This window comes from Pocillopora verrucosa, chromosome 7, assembly GCF_036669915.1.
Source record: "Pocillopora verrucosa isolate sample1 chromosome 7, ASM3666991v2, whole genome shotgun sequence".
NCBI lineage: Eukaryota > Metazoa > Cnidaria > Anthozoa > Scleractinia > Pocilloporidae > Pocillopora > Pocillopora verrucosa.
Window position 1 is genome coordinate 17028360 of NC_089318.1, and position 17804 is coordinate 17046163.

Here is a 17804-nt window from a genome sequence, read left to right on the forward strand (position 1 = left end):
ATTGTGAAATACCGGGTACATTTTTCAAAAAATTAAGAAAAAAAAAACGAAATTGAAACTGCAAAAACTACTAATATTGTGGACTAACTAGTATTTATTTTCCAGTTCACCCATGCACAAGCAATCCATGCAAAAATGGAGGATCTTGTGTAGAAAAGCCTGATAATAGTTACATTTGTCAGTGTCACGGTGCATATAATGGAGATAACTGTGATAAAGGTAAAGTCATCAATCACATTATTACTGATGATGGGCAATATACTTCCAACATATAGAATAATCACATGAAACTAGCATTAAAGTGCCAAACCTGTTGGCTATTCTTGAAAAAAAGGAGTGAAAGTTTGAACCTAATTCAGCAGGAGAAGTCAAGTCTGGTATTGAATCCCTGATTTTTGCGGTTTAACACTTTTCACTCGATGAAATACGTCTAAAGTAATCTATTACATAAATCTTGTCGATGCTATCTTTATTTTTAATTATACTACAGATTGCAACGATCCACTGGGCATGGAGGACAAAATAATACTAAATTGGCAACTTTCAGCCTCCACAAAACGGAAGAGCTCACATGGACCCAGGAACGGGAGGCTGAATTTTGAAGGAGATGGTGTGAATGTAGGAGGATGGGTGGCTGGTGTACATAATACAGACCAATGGTTCCAGATTGATTTGCTTACCTACTCCGCTAAAGTTACACGAGTGGCAACGCAAGGGAAGGCAGATTCCCTTCAGTGGGTTAAAAGCTACAAAGTACAGTATGGTGACGATGGAGTAACTTTTGAGCACTACAAGGAGCAGGGAATTGCTGCAGATAAGGTAGGCTGGGCATAATAGTTTACACTGACGCAGTTTCATGAAGCCTCTACAAATTAACCTTCTGGACCGTCAAAGTATCCAACAGACTGCACACTGGTGAAAAGTCATTCATAGGTTTAGCAACGACTACTTCTCTAGCTGCACCTCTACAACTTTCCTTGGGTTCCATTTTTCCCTTCATGTTTGGATGTTGCCCCTTGTTTGAGATTGGCTTTTTTCAAAGTCGTTTCTCGCTTCGCTGAGCTTGCGCAACATCAGACATCTTACCTCTGACCTGCACCTCCACGGAGATCGCTTCGCATTGGTACCGGTAGAAACTGATACAGTTCTTCCTCTCATGCAATGCTATATCATTGTTTAATTCAAATATCTACTAATGAGGTTTAAACTGTTCATTTCCAACTTATTGGTATCTCATCTGTTTCAGGAATTTTCTGGAAACTTTGACCAGAACACTATCGTTTCTCACAGCCTTACCGTTCCAATCATTGCGCGTTACATCCGCTTTCGACCTCTTGCCTGGAATAACCAAATAGGGATGAGAGTAGAACTTTATGGTTGTCAAGGTACACATTTATGTCATTGAAATCAATTGTTTCAGACTTATTGGACTCACCTGGACGAATACTCAAACATGAGTACAAAAAAAATTCACACCGTCTTTAGCAGTCTATCCTCCCTAAAAATGTTAGCACTTAAGGCGTGGATAGAGTCCTCAGGAATACTAATGCATAACTGTGTCAACTCATAATGCAGAAATTATCAAAGGCGACCAGTTATCGGTCTATTCTGTTAAGCTCTGCAATGATCATTCCCAAATATAGCTCGGAGTAAACAAACGCTAAAATTTAATTTTTTAAAGGAAATATTAGAGTCTAGAATTGCCCTTAGATTTTTCCCTCCATTACTTCTCTAACAATACCTATTGTTATTGTCACGTCAGTACATAATTTGTCTTTTAGAATGTGGAAAACCTCTCGGTATGGAGAATTTTGCAATCTCGGATGGAAGCATAAGTGCCTCGTCCCGGTTTTCCTCATATCACGACCCAAAGAATAGCAGACTCAATTATGAGGAAGGCACTGGAGGTTGGAGGGCTGGCACTAATGCCAATTCATGGCTGCAGATTGATCTCGGGCATCTGTTCACCAAAGTAACGGGTGTGGCAACGCAAGGAAGACATAGCACAATTTTTCCCCATCATGTAACCAAATACAAGCTGCAATATAGTGAAGATGGTGTGAGCTTCCAATACTATAGAGAGGAAGGAGAACACAATGATAAAGTAATATCTTAATATGACACGTTCAAAACAATGCGCATAAGCGGCTTACGAGATAATTTAAATATAAGTACACAAAAAGGTTTAGATGGTTACCTCGTGTTCAAAATCCCTCAATGTATCGAAGGCTTAGAGTTTAGATATCTTTTTGAAGGTTTCGATGTTATGTGACAGGTAACGCAATAGCATCGAGATGATTTTCGATGTAAGCTTACATACGGTAATAAAACTCAAACACAGCTAACAGTCTATATATATATATATATATATATATATATATATATATATATATAGTTTCGTGTTTAAAAAAAAAAACAGAACAAAACGAAACAGGATTGCGAAAATATGACTAAACTGGCATGTCGGTTAAAATTTGTACAAATCATTATGGTCTCAGAGTGACTGCAATCATGTTGTGATCCATCGCGGCTAGCTCTAAATTTTTCGCCCTTCGAGTGAACAACTAAGAGCTTTCTCTGATATACTTTCCAATGCGTGGATATACTTTTCAACGAGTAATCTTTATGCTTTATGTTTCTTAAGAAGCGGCTAAAGCACTCAAAAAGTAAGGAGAGGCACTCGACTGCTTGTTTCCCCTTACATTTCTCTCGTGCTCTGGCCGCTTCTTGCATTATAGCTGAGTACATTAAAACAGAACAGAGCGCATTCAAGGTTTCTTTAGTTATTAGCCATAGTCACCCTTGGTATATTTCTAGCGCTCGCGATGGTGCACTGCCGGAGAGCATACTCCAGTTTATCTGTAGAATCATTCATTCATCCATTTATTTCTGCATTGTTTATAACACTTTGACGAATGGCTTAATAATTCAGGAATTTGATGGAAATGCAGACCAGGACACAGTTGTGTATCATGGCTTACACTCACCAATCACGGCACGTTTCATCCGTTTTCTACCAATGGCCTGGTCGAATAGTGTAGCTTTGCGGGTAGAGCTTTATGGCTGCATAGGTACTGTGTGTTTATCCGATTTGAATTTATTAACAATTTAAGTTTTGAAATTGTTTTATTGCTTTCCAGACAATGTAAAAGCCTCATCTTGGTCTAAGAGTCCTATGACCTCAATTCACACAACTTATACAATTTAAGCTTGTCATTTCCCTTCTAGAGAAGCCTGTTTAACAGAATACTCGATAAAGACTTTTTAAGAGCTCTCAAGGGCAATATAAACAGTTGCTACACCAAAACAGGACTGATACATTTATTTTAGGCATGTTAACACGCCAACATAAGGTCGGCGGTGGTCATGACCTAGTTTTTGGATGAACGAAGTGTTGTTACTGGAAGAAGAGCGCCATAAAAAATTTCTAACTAGGAGACGCATAACTTTAACCTTAAATTATATCTTTATATGAGTCAATCCACTATTAGTTTGTGTACTAAATGGACGGATTAAGATCTGTCCCTGGGTATGCTAATCTTTCATTATTTTTCTTCTGATTGCAGCCGTGAGTATACCGGATGCAAGAGCTTGTTATCCTTTAAACAGGTTTTTTGAAACAGGAGAGATGAACAATAAACAACCCCCAGGTTTTCCTGGAGAAGTATCTTTAACGACTGGTCCAAATGCTGACGAAGGTGGCTCTTATCAATTTCATGGGAATGCCAACAGCTACATTGAGTTTCCAAATGTTCAGGGAGGATTAGACATCTCGAACTCCATTACATGGTTACTTTGGCTGTACCTTGACAATGCAGTAAACGCGCCAGTACTTCAATATGGTGGAAAACTTCCAGTTTGGGGTGCTCATATCTGGACAAAACCGGATGGATGGTTCGCTAACTTCCACCAAAGAGATTACACGCCCACAAAGTCGGTGATAATCAATCAGCCCCTGGAAATAAACCAATGGCATCATGTTGGTGCCTCTTATGACAGTAAGACTGGAACGACCAGTTTATGGCTGAATGGAGAAAGAGTCGCCCAACAGAATATCGGGGTTATCACTATTGCTACTCAGGATAACGTCAGTGTGGGTGTAATGGAGGGGCATACCACATTTCTTACTGGGAGAATCACCGCAATACAGTTTTATGACGGTGCACTGACAGCCGAGCAAATAGACCGAGTAAAACATTTCGGCTTAGGTGAGCATTGAAAATAGTTAACGTTGCATCTTTGGAAATATAGAAAGTAGAAACGTGTTCTCAGACTCAACAGAGCCATCTAAATAGCTGATAACAGGCTAATAAAGTTTGGACTTCTTTAGCTTGGCAATCTTTGTGTGCGAAACAGTCTTGCTGGATCCCTATCCTGAATTAATTAATGATTAAACTTAAAATCAAGTAGGGCAGACTTAAAATCGCAGTCGGAGATCCAGGATCCCCAAAAATTCTCAACGCCTTTGATTATGGCTTTATTGAGGTTATTTCAGCCCCCGTGCGAGCCATTCTTGATGGGGGAAGCAGTGTACGGTGGGGGTCCAACCAAAACGTCACCGTGAATGGCTCTTTAAGTTACGACGCAGATATTGGCCCTGGAATACATACCGGGCTCAATTTCAGTTGGTCCTGTCGGAGTGACACTTCTGTAAGCAACACTTGTTTCGGTTCTTTTCAAAACAAAGGAGACTTAAACTATAGAAGCATTTCTATTGATACAAGTAAACTTGAGATCAATAGGGCCTTCTTCCTACGGCTGACAGTATCCAAGGATGTGAGAAGTTCCTATGCCGAAATGTCCTTTGAAATAGCTGAAGGAGAGGTACCACAGGTGACCCTCAGGTGATTGCTATGTACCGCTGACTAGTAATTAGAGAAAATGTAATACTCAAGGAATCGGGAAAGGAAAGCTCTCAGAAATATGTACATTTTAAAAAAAAGTTTGCTTTTACTTATCGAAACAAAGCTTCCCAGAAGTAAACGTTCTTTTAACTGGAAAGGGAGACACTAAGAAAGTTATGCAGCGTTTCTATGAAAGAGTAAAGACGACAATCCTGCTAAAAAAGTAGAGAAGTAAAAGAAAAGTGCTTTTAACGTTTAAATGATTATTTCACTCTGTAGTCTCGCCTAACCTATATCTAGCTGTACGTAGAACTCAAAAAGGCTAATCGTGCTTTGATAAAACTACCCCGAAACTATTACGGACTTGCTCTATTAAAGACGAGCAGGTGGTGGTTTGAAAGGATAATTCGCCAATTTACAAAAGCTGTGTTTCACTTTTGAAATTGAGGGAGTTCTGTTAATTAAGTCCCATTTACTAGTGATTTTACAGCTTTTCGTATGTTGCTATTCCTTTTTTCGTTTCTTTTCCCCAGATGCTTTGTAGATTGTGGTGCGATAGTGTCTGCTTCAAACAAGCTTCGGGTGACATCAGAGTGTCTTAATTCTCCTTGCAATGGATCTATTTACGAATGGCGTCTGTCCATCCTTAACGGTTCAGACAGTTGGGAAAATATACCTATTTCACCCAACATGACTTCAACTGCTGTAAATTCTACCAATATGATAATCAAGAAAAATTCATTACAATCCAAATCGAAGTACAATCTAACATTATTAGTAACATCTTTGAAAGGAGCATACGGGCTTTCTGTGCTCCTCTTTGAAACCGCTGGAGAGCCGCATAATGGTTACTGCGCGCCATCGGTTTCTGAAGGCGTCTCACTGGAAACTGAGTTTACTTTTAAGTGCTTCGATTGGCAGGATACGAGCCTACCACTGACATATGAATTTGCACTTGGAGAGGAGCCTATATCTTATGGCACGTCACCCTCGTCTGTCTCGACAGTGTTACCTGCGGGATCGCCGAACGAAGATTTCCACCTACAAGTCACTATTGTTATTAAGAATGCGGTTGGAGTATCTGTTGTAGAGAAATTATTCATCAAGGTACTGCAATTGATTAAGGGGAAGTTTTTGAATAAAATAACTATTTACGCGATTCATAAAAACGTTACTTGAAATCTTTGCATTTTCCAATTCGATTTATTAACGCTGTTTACAAACTCTTTCAAAACGGTAAATTTTTTCTCTGGGCTCGCTAACCTTTTTTCATTCAGTTCTATCTCATCGGCGCTTGGATCCAGTAATGGCTAAAAGTTTAACTCAAACGCCAAAAAGATATTCCAGTTACGAAAATAATACGATATATCTCACTTATCCCTTGCAGGTAAGGCCATCATCTGGCCTTGATCCATGTGCTTCATCACCAGACGAAGTTGCAATCAAGTTAAAAGGATTTGTAGTCGGGGAAGGTAACAAGCTAGATGAATATCTCAACAAGGGTGAACTCAGCCAAGCTGTTCAACTTGGTATATCCGTTTTCAAGTCTGCAAATGAAAAAACTGAATGTGGCCAAGAATTGGACCCTAACGACATAGCTTTGGTAAGTTAATGAAATTGCTCAAATACAGTCGGCAACAACACTTAAACTTTCGGAATTAAGTTTTATGTTTTCTCTTAGAACACGTAGCCATTCCGATTTTCGTTCATTTATTTCCTTAGGCACACTTAAAATATGTGCAATTATTCGTTTTATGATAAAGTTCGAACATAACGCGCGCTGTCATTGGCTGAGAGAGCGTGCTCTATCAGAGTACAAAGTACAGAGCTCTGCTTAGGCTGACACGCCGTCACACTATCTGCCAAATTGTCTATGTCCGACCATTTCTCGGACTTTTGTCTAGCTATTTTTTTTTTCGTGAATTGAAGGTGAAATTTCGGAGCAAGTGAGCCGGCGAGTAATAATAGGAGATAAAAACAAAGGTTTGTAAAAATGCCAAGCGCCGTAATTTACGTTATAATGACATAAGCAGAGAAGAAAATTCTCAAACAGAAAACGAATGGGACAGTCCGAGTATTTAAGTTTTTCATGCTCAATTAGATTGTAAGCTTACGGACGATAATAAAAACCAAACACGTCAACACTCTCATAGTATAGAAAGTTTCCTGTTAAAAACAAAACAGAACAAAACAAGAATGATGAAAAATATAGCCTTACTGTCATAACGGTTAAAAGTCATACCGAGCATAACGGTGTCTGAGTGACTGCGACCATGCTGAGGTCTATCGCGGGTAGCTCATAGCGGCGATCTCCGGTCATCGCAATGAAGCAAACCTCAAAAATTACGTCAGCCGCCCTTCGAGTGAATAATTAAGAGCTTGCCATGATATCCAGTTCCGATCCGTTGAGAAGATGCGTTAAGTGGAAGGCCACATCAATCACAACAGCCGAGTTTTACGGCGCTGTCATCCAGTGGAATCCTCATGTTCCAGTGAATTCAGCTGTCGTTGAATCGTAAAACACACCTTTGAGCTTGCCTTGAGTAGTTTGTTTTCTACTTGACATGTCAAAAACATTGCGTGTTTTTATGAGCAACAGTTCGGCCGGATTTCACTGAACATTTAACTTTCAGTTTCTGTACTAGTGTTACGAAAAATTGTCTAAGTTAAGTCTTAGAACATTCTATAGAACAGTATAGAACTCGAAGTCATCTGGACGTAACCTTCTGGTAAAAAGAACATTCTGGAACGTTCTATTTCTTACGTAGTTATTCAAATTTAGAAACCGTGTTAATCTACTAAATTTAGTTCTTTAGAGAAGTTTCTAGATTCTTGTACTTTATGTATATAAGAGCGACAGTTTCATCAACACTGAGAGAAAATTGTGAAGATGCTTAGTGCTGTAAAGACGAGAAGTCAGCTACGTGGGAATAAACCAGTTTGTTGCTGTTACCGACGATCCTGAGTTTTGTCTAGGAACAACCCTGCTCTACATAGACACTCGTAACAACTAGAGACTAAAAAACTTCAAGCAAAAGTGTTAAATTCGACCTACCGATCTATTTAAGGTTGTAAACTATTTCATATTGTGAACTTTGACGGTTTAATATTTTTGACAGCTTTTGTCTCTTTTAAACATCATTTGAACCATCCTAACACGGATTCTGATTGCTTATAGTAGCGTGCTTTATAGGAGTATACAGTATGCTGACGACTCTCTTTTCGCTCTGGAAATGAAGTTTGCTTTTAAAATTGAAAGAGATGCGTGGGGAGTTTGAACGGATTTTTCATCATGAAAAAATAGAAAAGACTTCACGGTGGTCTGTTCTGTTCTAAAGCAGTTAGGATGTGGCCAGACCACTCAAGAAGTGGAGAGAAACACTCAATTAAAACTCATATTTCTTCCTACACCTCTTTCGTGCTCTAGCCGCTTTCTGCGAGCTTTACAACAGAACAGAGCACAGTCAAAGCCTTTTCGATTTGTTAATGATGCGCGCCATTTCTTTTTGTTGCTAGATTTCCAACACATTGATATCGAAGTTTACAGCTATAACACCAAAGAATCTTGAAATGTCTCGCTTGGTTATGTCTGTGGTAGGCTTGGCCATGGGAGTGGAGGCAGACGGTGGCGGTAATAGCAACAACAACAATATGGTATGCCACTTTTTTTTTCTTTAAATCCTTTTATCAACATAAATTCAACTTTAAACCCAAAGATGAGAACCATTAATGACAGATTGTCTCTAGAACACGATGCATCTGATCGAAAATATATGAAATATTTTTATCTGTAACGGATTTAAGCAACAAGCTTATCCTCCCGGGAGAATCGTAAGAAATGAAATCTCTATTATTTTTCAGTAACTCATAATTGGTATTTTGAAAACATACATGCATTTGAATTTTGCGAATGTTCTAAATTATCTAATCCACCAATCTTTCTGTACAATTTTAATTCCAGTGAGGCATATGACGCATTGGTGTTATTCTCCCTAGGAATTAACAATGCAACTGACTGATAGTACAGCTAATATGATGATTTCCACCCTTAATGATCCGGAGGAGCCTTTCACACCGGAGTTAGAACAAACAGCTACAAGTGTTACAGGCTGCCTCACAAATGTTCTTAAGTCTGCTGCCGGCTCAAGTCAGGACGACACAGACTCGGCAGTAACCCCACCCTCTCCAGAGGTAAAGATCGCAACTACAGTTACAAGTACGATTACCACGGATATCAGTCCTTTCTGCATGCATTCCCTTATTGGAATTTCGTTTTCGCCATCAATTCAGGGTAAATTAATTCTAGGCAATAGGGTTTACATTAACCGTACAAAACGGCGAGACCAATGAAGGCAGCGAAGAAGAATTGTGAACTAAGATTTATGAGGTCTAATAAAGTGGAAAAGTCATCGGATTAACTACGTCATCAGGTGACCGAACATCATTCTTTGACTTTCCTTTCAGTTCGTGAAGAAGGCCTCAGAAAAACTGAGCAACATGAGTGATGCATTTTTTGGCCGCTTGGTTCCATCAGAAGATCTGGTCCTAAAAACTCCAAACTTGGCAATTTCGCTGAAAAAGGTCACAGCTAATGATGCAAAAGGACTCAGCATGGGAGATGGACCAAGTAAATTCAAGCTCCCGAGCAGCCTTGGAAATATAGGTGGTGGAGAGATAAATGCAAAGGTATAATGCCATTCTTATCCGAATTCACTTGAGAATGATTCGAGTCATCGCTGCCTTAATTTGTAATTACACTTTCTTGTCTCCACGTGTACTTAATTAATATGATAAAATGACAAAATCTGTTTACACCAATTTTATGTATGCGTGCAAATCTTCTGGAGTTAACCTTCTTCAGTAAAATTACTAACACCAAATCGTGTTCTCTTTCAGATGCAAGCTGTTGATTTTAACCCTTTCACTTGGGACAATAGCAGCAAGAAAATCAAATCACGCGTCACGAGTCTTGAGCTTAAAAGCAATAGCGCGGAAAAGATAAATGTTTCAAACCTTGACAATGACATTGAGATCTTGATTCCCATTTCAAGTCCACCTCAAAACTCCACCAACGGGACACAACATAACTTTCTTAAGCCAAATGAAATCTCAGTTCGAAGTTATTACGCAGAACTAGCCAATGTTCCTGTATCTCTTAAGTTGGGTATAGCCAAAGCAGGATTACAAATCAATCTGTTCATAAAATTTGGAAAAAGACCGACGATAAATGACTTTGACCACAATTTTACAATAGCGTTTACATCAACGTGTAACAACCAAACAGATGCTAATGCAACTTGCTCTATCAGAGATAGCTCGGTTACAGTGATCCCTTTTAAGCCAGGCTTCCTCTACGCGGGCTTATTGTTTAAAAGCCCTAAGAATGAAAGTCAACATTCCAGGCAGAGGAGATCCTGTTTTGGAAATCGTCGCGAAAGACGGTCGTGTGTGGGCGTTAAAGATCCACCACCAAAAGGATTTCTTAGCTCTGTGATTCCGAAATATGATCCAGACACAGACGCCAACTACACATTGACCATCACTCAGTCGAGTTGTTTATATTGGTCAGAGAACACAGAAAAGTGGACCGCGGAAGGTTGCCGGGTAAAAATAAATTATTGCATAAATTTTCTGCTGCTAAGTAAGCTTTACCGAATAAAATCCCTCATGCAATTGTCACTGTTGCCTCCCTTCAATGACGATAGCAATCGATTAGTCATTCTTAACATATCTACGAGAGGGATTTTTTGGTATGAACATTTCAGATTTAACATTTGGATGCGAATTAGCTATAAATTTAGCATTAAAACTATTAATCAACTTGTTTGCTTTTTTGTCTTCTCTTTTGTGGCCAACGGGTCTCAGGATTCATTACTAAAGCAATTTACCAATTCAGCTCGGGATTAAAGTTTGCTAATTTAATTAAGATCGCGCTTGAGTTTAATTTTGAAACAATAATTTACAAAAGTCGAGGTGGATAATTGTTTTAATATATATCAAACAGATACAAAAAAGTAGTCTGATTCTTTCATTATACCAAATAATGGTAGGAAAACGGACTCTTGACCCGCGCTTTTGCATCATCGACTGCTCGAAGATGAATAGTACTTGCTATTGACATTCGAAATAGCTAATTAACGCACACGAAAACTGCTAATCCCTCGTGTGCTATGCGCTAAAGCACAGTATAATGTTCAATTCTTTCGCTAAATTGATTCCTTTTCTTTTTGTTAAAGGTAAGCCAAGACTCGAACACCACCCATCTCAAATGTCTCTGCAATCATTTAACATCTTTTGGTGGAAACTTCATCCAAGCACCAAACCCAATTGACTTCGACAAAGTTTTTACTGAGTTTTCAAACCTTGCTGAAAGTGGCAATATTTCAGTACTTGTGACAATTGCCTGTTTTTTCCTTCTGTATCTCGTTATCTTAATCTTTGCAAGGAGGGCCGACAAGAGAGATGCAGACAAGGTAATCATATCTTAACCTGCAAGACGTGTAATTTGAATTATTTTGATCTCTGAATGTTGTTGTTGCTTTTTTTTTTAGATTTGCCCACCTAAATTGATACCGCTTGTGAAAGAAGGAGCCTATTATTACGATATGGTTATAAGCACCGGCGTTTGGAAACATTCAGCAACAACAGCTAACATAACCATCAGTATAAAGGGCGAAAATTATGAGCAGAATCAAATTCCATTGAGGGATAAAGGGGAGAGGAGCGAGCTTTTTGGACGTGGGAGTATCAACAGCTTTGTGCTCGTGTTGAAAGAATCCATAGGCCCTTTAAAAGAAATTACTTTGGATCACGATAATTCGGGTGATAATCCATCTTGGTTTGTAGAAACCGTAGTTATACAAGACCGCCAGACCGGAGAAAGGTGGGTTTTCCCTATAAATAGATGGCTTGCGTTGGAAAAAGACGACGGCCAAATAGAGGTTACTGTGGACAGCAAATGTTACTCTGCCTTCTCCGCTCAGGTTCGTTCGCGCTTTGCCAGAAAAATTGCCGACAGTCACTTGTGGATGTCAGTGTTTGGAAAAGCATGTAGCAGTACCTTCACACGTGTGCAAAGAGCTTCATGTTGCCTTTCAGTTCTGTTTAGTGCAATGATAGCAAATGCCATGTTCTATAACATTGGTGGTGAATCCGATGGTGCGATACAAGTTGGGCCTTTTAAGTTTTCTTGGAAACAGATAGTCATCGGAGTACAAAGTGGCATTATCATAGCACCAATAAACATAATAATTGCCTTCCTGTTTAAGTCTAGCAGACGGAAGAAGAAAAGGAGTGAAAAATACCAAGTAACAGACGAGGCCCAACGACTTTCGGATGAAATAACGGACACCGGTTGCTTGCTTCCCAATTTTTTTGTTTATATGGGCTGGTTTCTTTGCTTCTGTACGACAATGGCAGCAGCAACATTTACGCTGTTTTACAGTCTAATGTGGGGAAAAGAAACCTCTGAGCAGTGGCTTGCTTCTATTCTAATTTCCAATGGACAAGATATTTTCGTTGTGCAGCCCACGAAGGTTATGTTAGCCGTCATCGTCATTTCCTTTCTCCTGACAAGAAAGAACAAAGGCAAATGCGAAGAAGAAGAAGAGACTGCTACCGATCCACACGCAATTGAGATAGATTTTTCTTGCGATGATCCCAAGCAGCGCTTTAAGAAATATCAGCGGGAAAAGATGAGGGAGAGATCTAAGAAAGAAGCGCAGTTGACAAGTATGACAAGAGACATTATTCTGCATTTAATATTTGTGTTTCTTCTGGCCATCGTATCTTATGGAAACAAGAACGGAAATCGTTTTCTGATGACCACCGAGACGAGAAATCGATTCAATAAGTTTAATCTGGTAAGATTATGTTTCTCAATGAATAAAAATGATTTTTGTCCGCAGTTGTAAAATATTTGACAGTATTCAAAAGCTATTTCGCCTGCCAATCGATCCTTATATCAGTGAAAGATTACAGACTGGTGGATGTTTAAAAGAGAAATAGGTATTAAAGTCCGTCGCAATACCACAACTAGCGATAGCAAGTGAGCAGGCTAATTTATGCAGGTTTCTGGTGAATATAAATAATGACTTTTACCTTTGCAAAAAAGGTAATAGCGATGTTACTATGGATTTCATATTTAAGTTTGCTTCTGAGTGAGATAGGCGTTTGAATTTTTTTATTTATTCATTTGTTATTCACTGTTAGCTATTTGCATTAAAGATTGACGGCGAATCTCTTTCCCCCTCTCGCTTTGTTCCTGTATTTTGATTTATTGCTTTACCTTTCCTTGTTCGTTTGTTTAATAATCATGCGATCATGCGAGTTACACATTCTATCTTCTTGACAGGTCCTTGGATCTTAAGTTCTTATTCTTTATTCTAGGTAAAGGATGCGCACATATTAGAGGCATGGTTAAGGAACGAATTCATATTAAACATTTATAATCAGGCGTGGTACAACGGACTTGAAGAGGAAAACGATGTGTATATCGGGAACAAGATGTCGGTATTAGTGGGAATGCCCTGGTTGCGACAGCTCAGAATTAAAAAAAGTAAACTTTGATCAGAATATATCATTTTCTTAAACAAACAGGTTATCACAAAGACAATTTCTACAGTGACGATAGACAATGGAGATTTAAATTGGTGGGAAAATATCCCTACTATATAATTGATAAATGCTTGTTGAACTAGGAAACTGTCATAGTGACTTACTTAATTCGAATAACTATAACTACCTGTCTAGCGCTATGCAAATAAAAAGCCTCGTAACTTACACACTACATTCTGCTACTACCGGCTCTAGAAAATAAGGCATAGGCATATAAGACATGTACTTGTTTGCTGATACATTTCAACCTCGCTACTCATGACTTGACTCAAAAGCATTTTTAGAACCACAGATTTTTAAACCGATATCAAGAAACTTCATTGGCGTGTTTTTTTTTTTTCTTCTGCCAGCATTTTCTCCTTCTCTCTTTCTTTTATCATCATTTATCAAAATGCAAATCTTAAAGTAATTTATTCCAATTTTTTTTTATTTGAAGAATCCTGCAGATCACTATCTAAAATGATAGCAGATTGTTATTACGACTATTCTCCAGAAAATGAGGACACGACTTTGCTAAGCCTTCCAGGTTGGATACCTCTCTCCCTCAATACCTCGTGGCCTGATGCTCTCCAAATTGCCCTAAGCCTTGGCGATATCAATCAGCAGCAGAACTTCGCAACGATCCCATTCTAGCGTCTTACACACTCTTATGAAGGGGGTGGTTATGCAGCAGTCATTGGATACGATGAAGCACTGCACAAGCGTCCTCAAGGACTATTACTAATGGATGGCTTGATCGCCAAACTCGAGCTGTAATTCTAGAGTTTGCTGTTTTTAATGTCAATACAAACTTGATTAGTGTTGCCACATACTTTTACGAGGCCTTAGCTACTGGTGCAGCCTACACTACAGGAGAATTGAAACAGCGGTTGTACAGCACTGAGTCAGGAGCTCTGATGTTTTTCTTAATTGGCCATTTTCTGTTCATGGCAATGGTCCTATTTTATTTCATAGTTATGTTGGTTCACCTTATCAGCAACGCCTAGGTTTCTTCAAGTCTGTTTGGAACATGGTGGATTTCTTATGATTATTTTCTCTGTGGCGTCTGTAGCATTTTACATGATCAGAGCTAAAAGCATTTTGAACACTATCAAATCTATTCAAGCCAATCCATATGAAATTGTTCATTTCCCACAGCGTTAATTGGCTTAACCTAGAAAATGCGTCTATTGCTATGGCTGTTTTTATGGTGACAGTCAAGCTACTGAATCTAATTCGTTTTAACCCACACGTAATATACTTGTTTTCATCTTTTCGCCAATCCGTAGGCTATCAACTCTCGTATGTGCTCTTTTTTCTGATCGTGTTCAATGCATTTGTTGTAACAGGTATGCAATTTTTTGGTGGTGTGGTATTAGAGTATTCTAGTTACCTCAACGCAGTCATGTCTCAATTCGAATTCCTGTTGGGAAAAGCAGTCCCAATGGACGCTCTTCGAAGGGACAAACCCTTCATTGGGCCGACGTTTGCGTTTTTTTTTGTATATCCACAACTATATTCTTATGAATATGCTTGTTTCTGTCCTCAACGAATCATACGGTGACGCAAAAACAAACGCAGAGGAAAATGCAAAAGAGCTTGAAATGGCACGTTTTATTGAGGAGCGTTTAATGGACATTTTCCACGAGGGAAGTAATCGGACTGAGTTTAAGTTGTTTTGCGATGAGACAACATTCGCCAACATGTGCCTTTCTGAAGCAGAGCCATTCTGTTTAAATTCTGAAAGTATTATCCAATGTACAGAGGAACGAATGCTAAAAGTTGAAAAAAGACTAACTGTTCTCACTCGGCGAACAGAATACATGGAGGCTGATTATTTGAAAGAGGAAAATGACTTAATTGACCTCTTGTCATTAATGATAAATCCTTTGGTGCGTGACTCGGAAAAGAAAGCAAAAGATCGTCCCTAAATGCAGAGATGTCTTATTTTAGAAGTTAGCTTAGTTTTCTTTTCTTGGAAGCGTAGATATTATTAAATGTCTTTCTTTTTTAGGTAATTGAGGATTGAGGGTATATTTCCAACACACAAATTATCCAACAAAAAAACGAAATGACGAGGTGTCGGTCATTGTCGACATGTCATAGTCTATTAGAAGTTGTCTGTCTTAGTGTTTTGCAATCATAAAAGGATCTACAGTTATGCGCACAAAACGACGGCAAATAACTTTAATTGACAAATATGTGACTATTAAAGGAAAACATGTTGTTAATTACCAAACAGTTTTTGCTCTGATTGAGTATTGACGACTTTGCTTAAGATGTCCGGTATATGGCCTTTCATGTGTCCAGCAGTCAAGTTCCTGTATAGGGTTGAGATGGTACATGGTCTTTGAGGTTCATTGGCTTCCATATTGCGTCCCTCTTGACGTGGTTTCCCCGATTGTCGGTTTGAGCTTTTGAAGTTGGGCAATCACGTTTATGCCGGCTTAAAGGCGGGTGGCGAAATACCTAGCCATACCAGGTTTTTCGCGACGTCAACTGCGCGCCTTTTCCCGCCATAGTCCAATGGTTTTGACGCTCAACTACCCTCCAGCTACAGAGTGTTAGCCCAGTGTCTGAGGTGTGGCACAACCCATCAACCAAGGTTAGGAACATAAGCCCCAATTAGCCACAGAGAACAATCCAGTTGAAGATCACTTCATGAAGAAATTTTTCTACTCCACTTGCTACAGCAAAGTGGTAATCCCATTTACAAACACTTTGCTCCTGAAGGTCGTGCGTTGGCTAATAAATATCGATTTCACTAATTCGTTGTCGAGTACTGATTAAGCATCAAACTAGAGGTGTTTTGTTTTTACCGTAACTACAGTCGGTGAGAAAATTGTTGACTCGTTGGCCTTTCAACCCTCTATCACTTCAATGTTGATTTTAAGCCCCAGAACCCCCCCTCCTCCCCCCCCCCCACCTCATAAAACATAGCAAAACAATACAAAACGTTTTGTGATTCCATGAACCTTTAGCTCCAACTGGCAACATTGAATGGTGAAGGGGTCTTGGCCATGATTTAGAGTGTGGTGGAAACAGGAGTGTTATCCACACATAAATAATGTTAATATAGGTTTAGCCAAAACTGTAATAAAACTCTTCAGCACTGGCTGTAGAAGAGTTCCTTCGAGGGATTTAGGGCCCAGTCCGGGGTATGGGTAGGGAGGGGAGGGGGAGAATAGACTTACCTCTTTCAACTTTGGAGGTTTGAGGAACAGAGAAATACATATGGTAAACAGTTACAAATAATACAAATTGAAATTTTGAAAACTAGAAGATACACATTAGAATCATCAAACCCTATGCATCCCAGCAAAAAGAGGATCAATTACCACCATAACTTCACCCAAATAATCATTCTCGCCCACAGGAAATCATTAATTTTTTGTCACTACTTAATACAATGTTTACAATAGTTCTACCAACAGATGCATCCACACTACCTTGAGTGATCCCAAACTCATGGGTAAAATGGAGTTAGCTGAGTGATTGTCAAAATCAAATTACTGCGTCAGACTTAATGTAAACATAAACATCGCTGATTCAATCTTATTTTATTTCAATTTTGGGAAAGGTCACATTTCTTTCTTAGGGTAACAATACATCTTCGACAAAGCGCGATTTTGATAAGAAAACCCTGCGATAGTTAACTGAAGAGATAATGATAGAAACATGCTGACGCCGTACGGTATAATTTAAAACTTTCTAGGCAAAACATACTCCGTAAGATAACTTCTTTTTCCTTAACACCACGTCTGTATTAAAGATTCCAAACGATAGGACAAGAAATAGCTTCAGGAGTACGAACAATATGAAATGTTATTCGAGCGATGAACCGGCGTTAGGGCTTAAAGCGATGTATGCGAAAGTCATTGTTTTACCGAAACGTGATTTGAATTATAAACTGAAGCTGATATCAAACGATGATTGGTGTAAAAAAAAAAAAAAAAAAAAAGGTTTGAATTTTTCTACACCTTTGCGTTAGAGAAAACTAGATAAGACAAGACTTACTTCTCTTCCTTTCTCGGATCCTTTGTAATTCACTTCTCTTTGTTGATGACCTCTTTTCAGTCTGTCTTCTAGAGCCCTTTGCATTTCCTTCTCACGTTGCTCTTTGCTAAATATTTTCCTTTTTACTCGTGCCTTTTCTTATTCTCTTTCGGGCTCTTCTCGCTGTATTCTGCCCATTTTAGAGTCTTTTACTACTTTCTTACGCGTTTTTCTCGACTCGCTTTACGCCTTTCACTTCTTGTTTGGTCGCTCAGTTTCTTTCTTTCCAGCCTAGTTTCACTCAAAAACCCTTTCTCCACGGAATTTCAATTATAACAATTTACTTTGTTTGATAAACCTTTAGCTCTG

At 38.9% G+C, this 17804-nt stretch overlaps 2 protein-coding genes across 2 annotated transcripts in view; one reads left to right on the plus strand and one right to left on the minus strand.

Annotated features, from left to right (window-relative positions):
* Positions 1-17804, minus strand: part of LOC131787205 (matrilin-4-like) — a 402738-nt gene that overhangs the window by 80323 nt on the left and 304611 nt on the right. The gene's annotated exons all lie outside the window — the stretch shown is intronic.
* LOC136282181 (polycystin-1-like protein 2) lies at positions 511-15377 on the plus strand. The gene is given in 23 exon segments (XM_066169501.1): positions 511-819; positions 1247-1385; positions 1782-2104; positions 2933-3071; positions 3567-4189; positions 4411-4844; positions 5378-5951; positions 6232-6447; positions 8361-8498; positions 8841-9035; positions 9309-9530; positions 9741-10448; positions 11081-11317; positions 11396-12706; positions 13233-13401; positions 13897-14031; positions 14034-14107; positions 14109-14148; positions 14151-14429; positions 14432-14476; positions 14479-14590; positions 14592-14939; positions 14941-15377. Coding segments are annotated over 23 exon segments (7200 nt in total). The 3' UTR covers positions 15371-15377.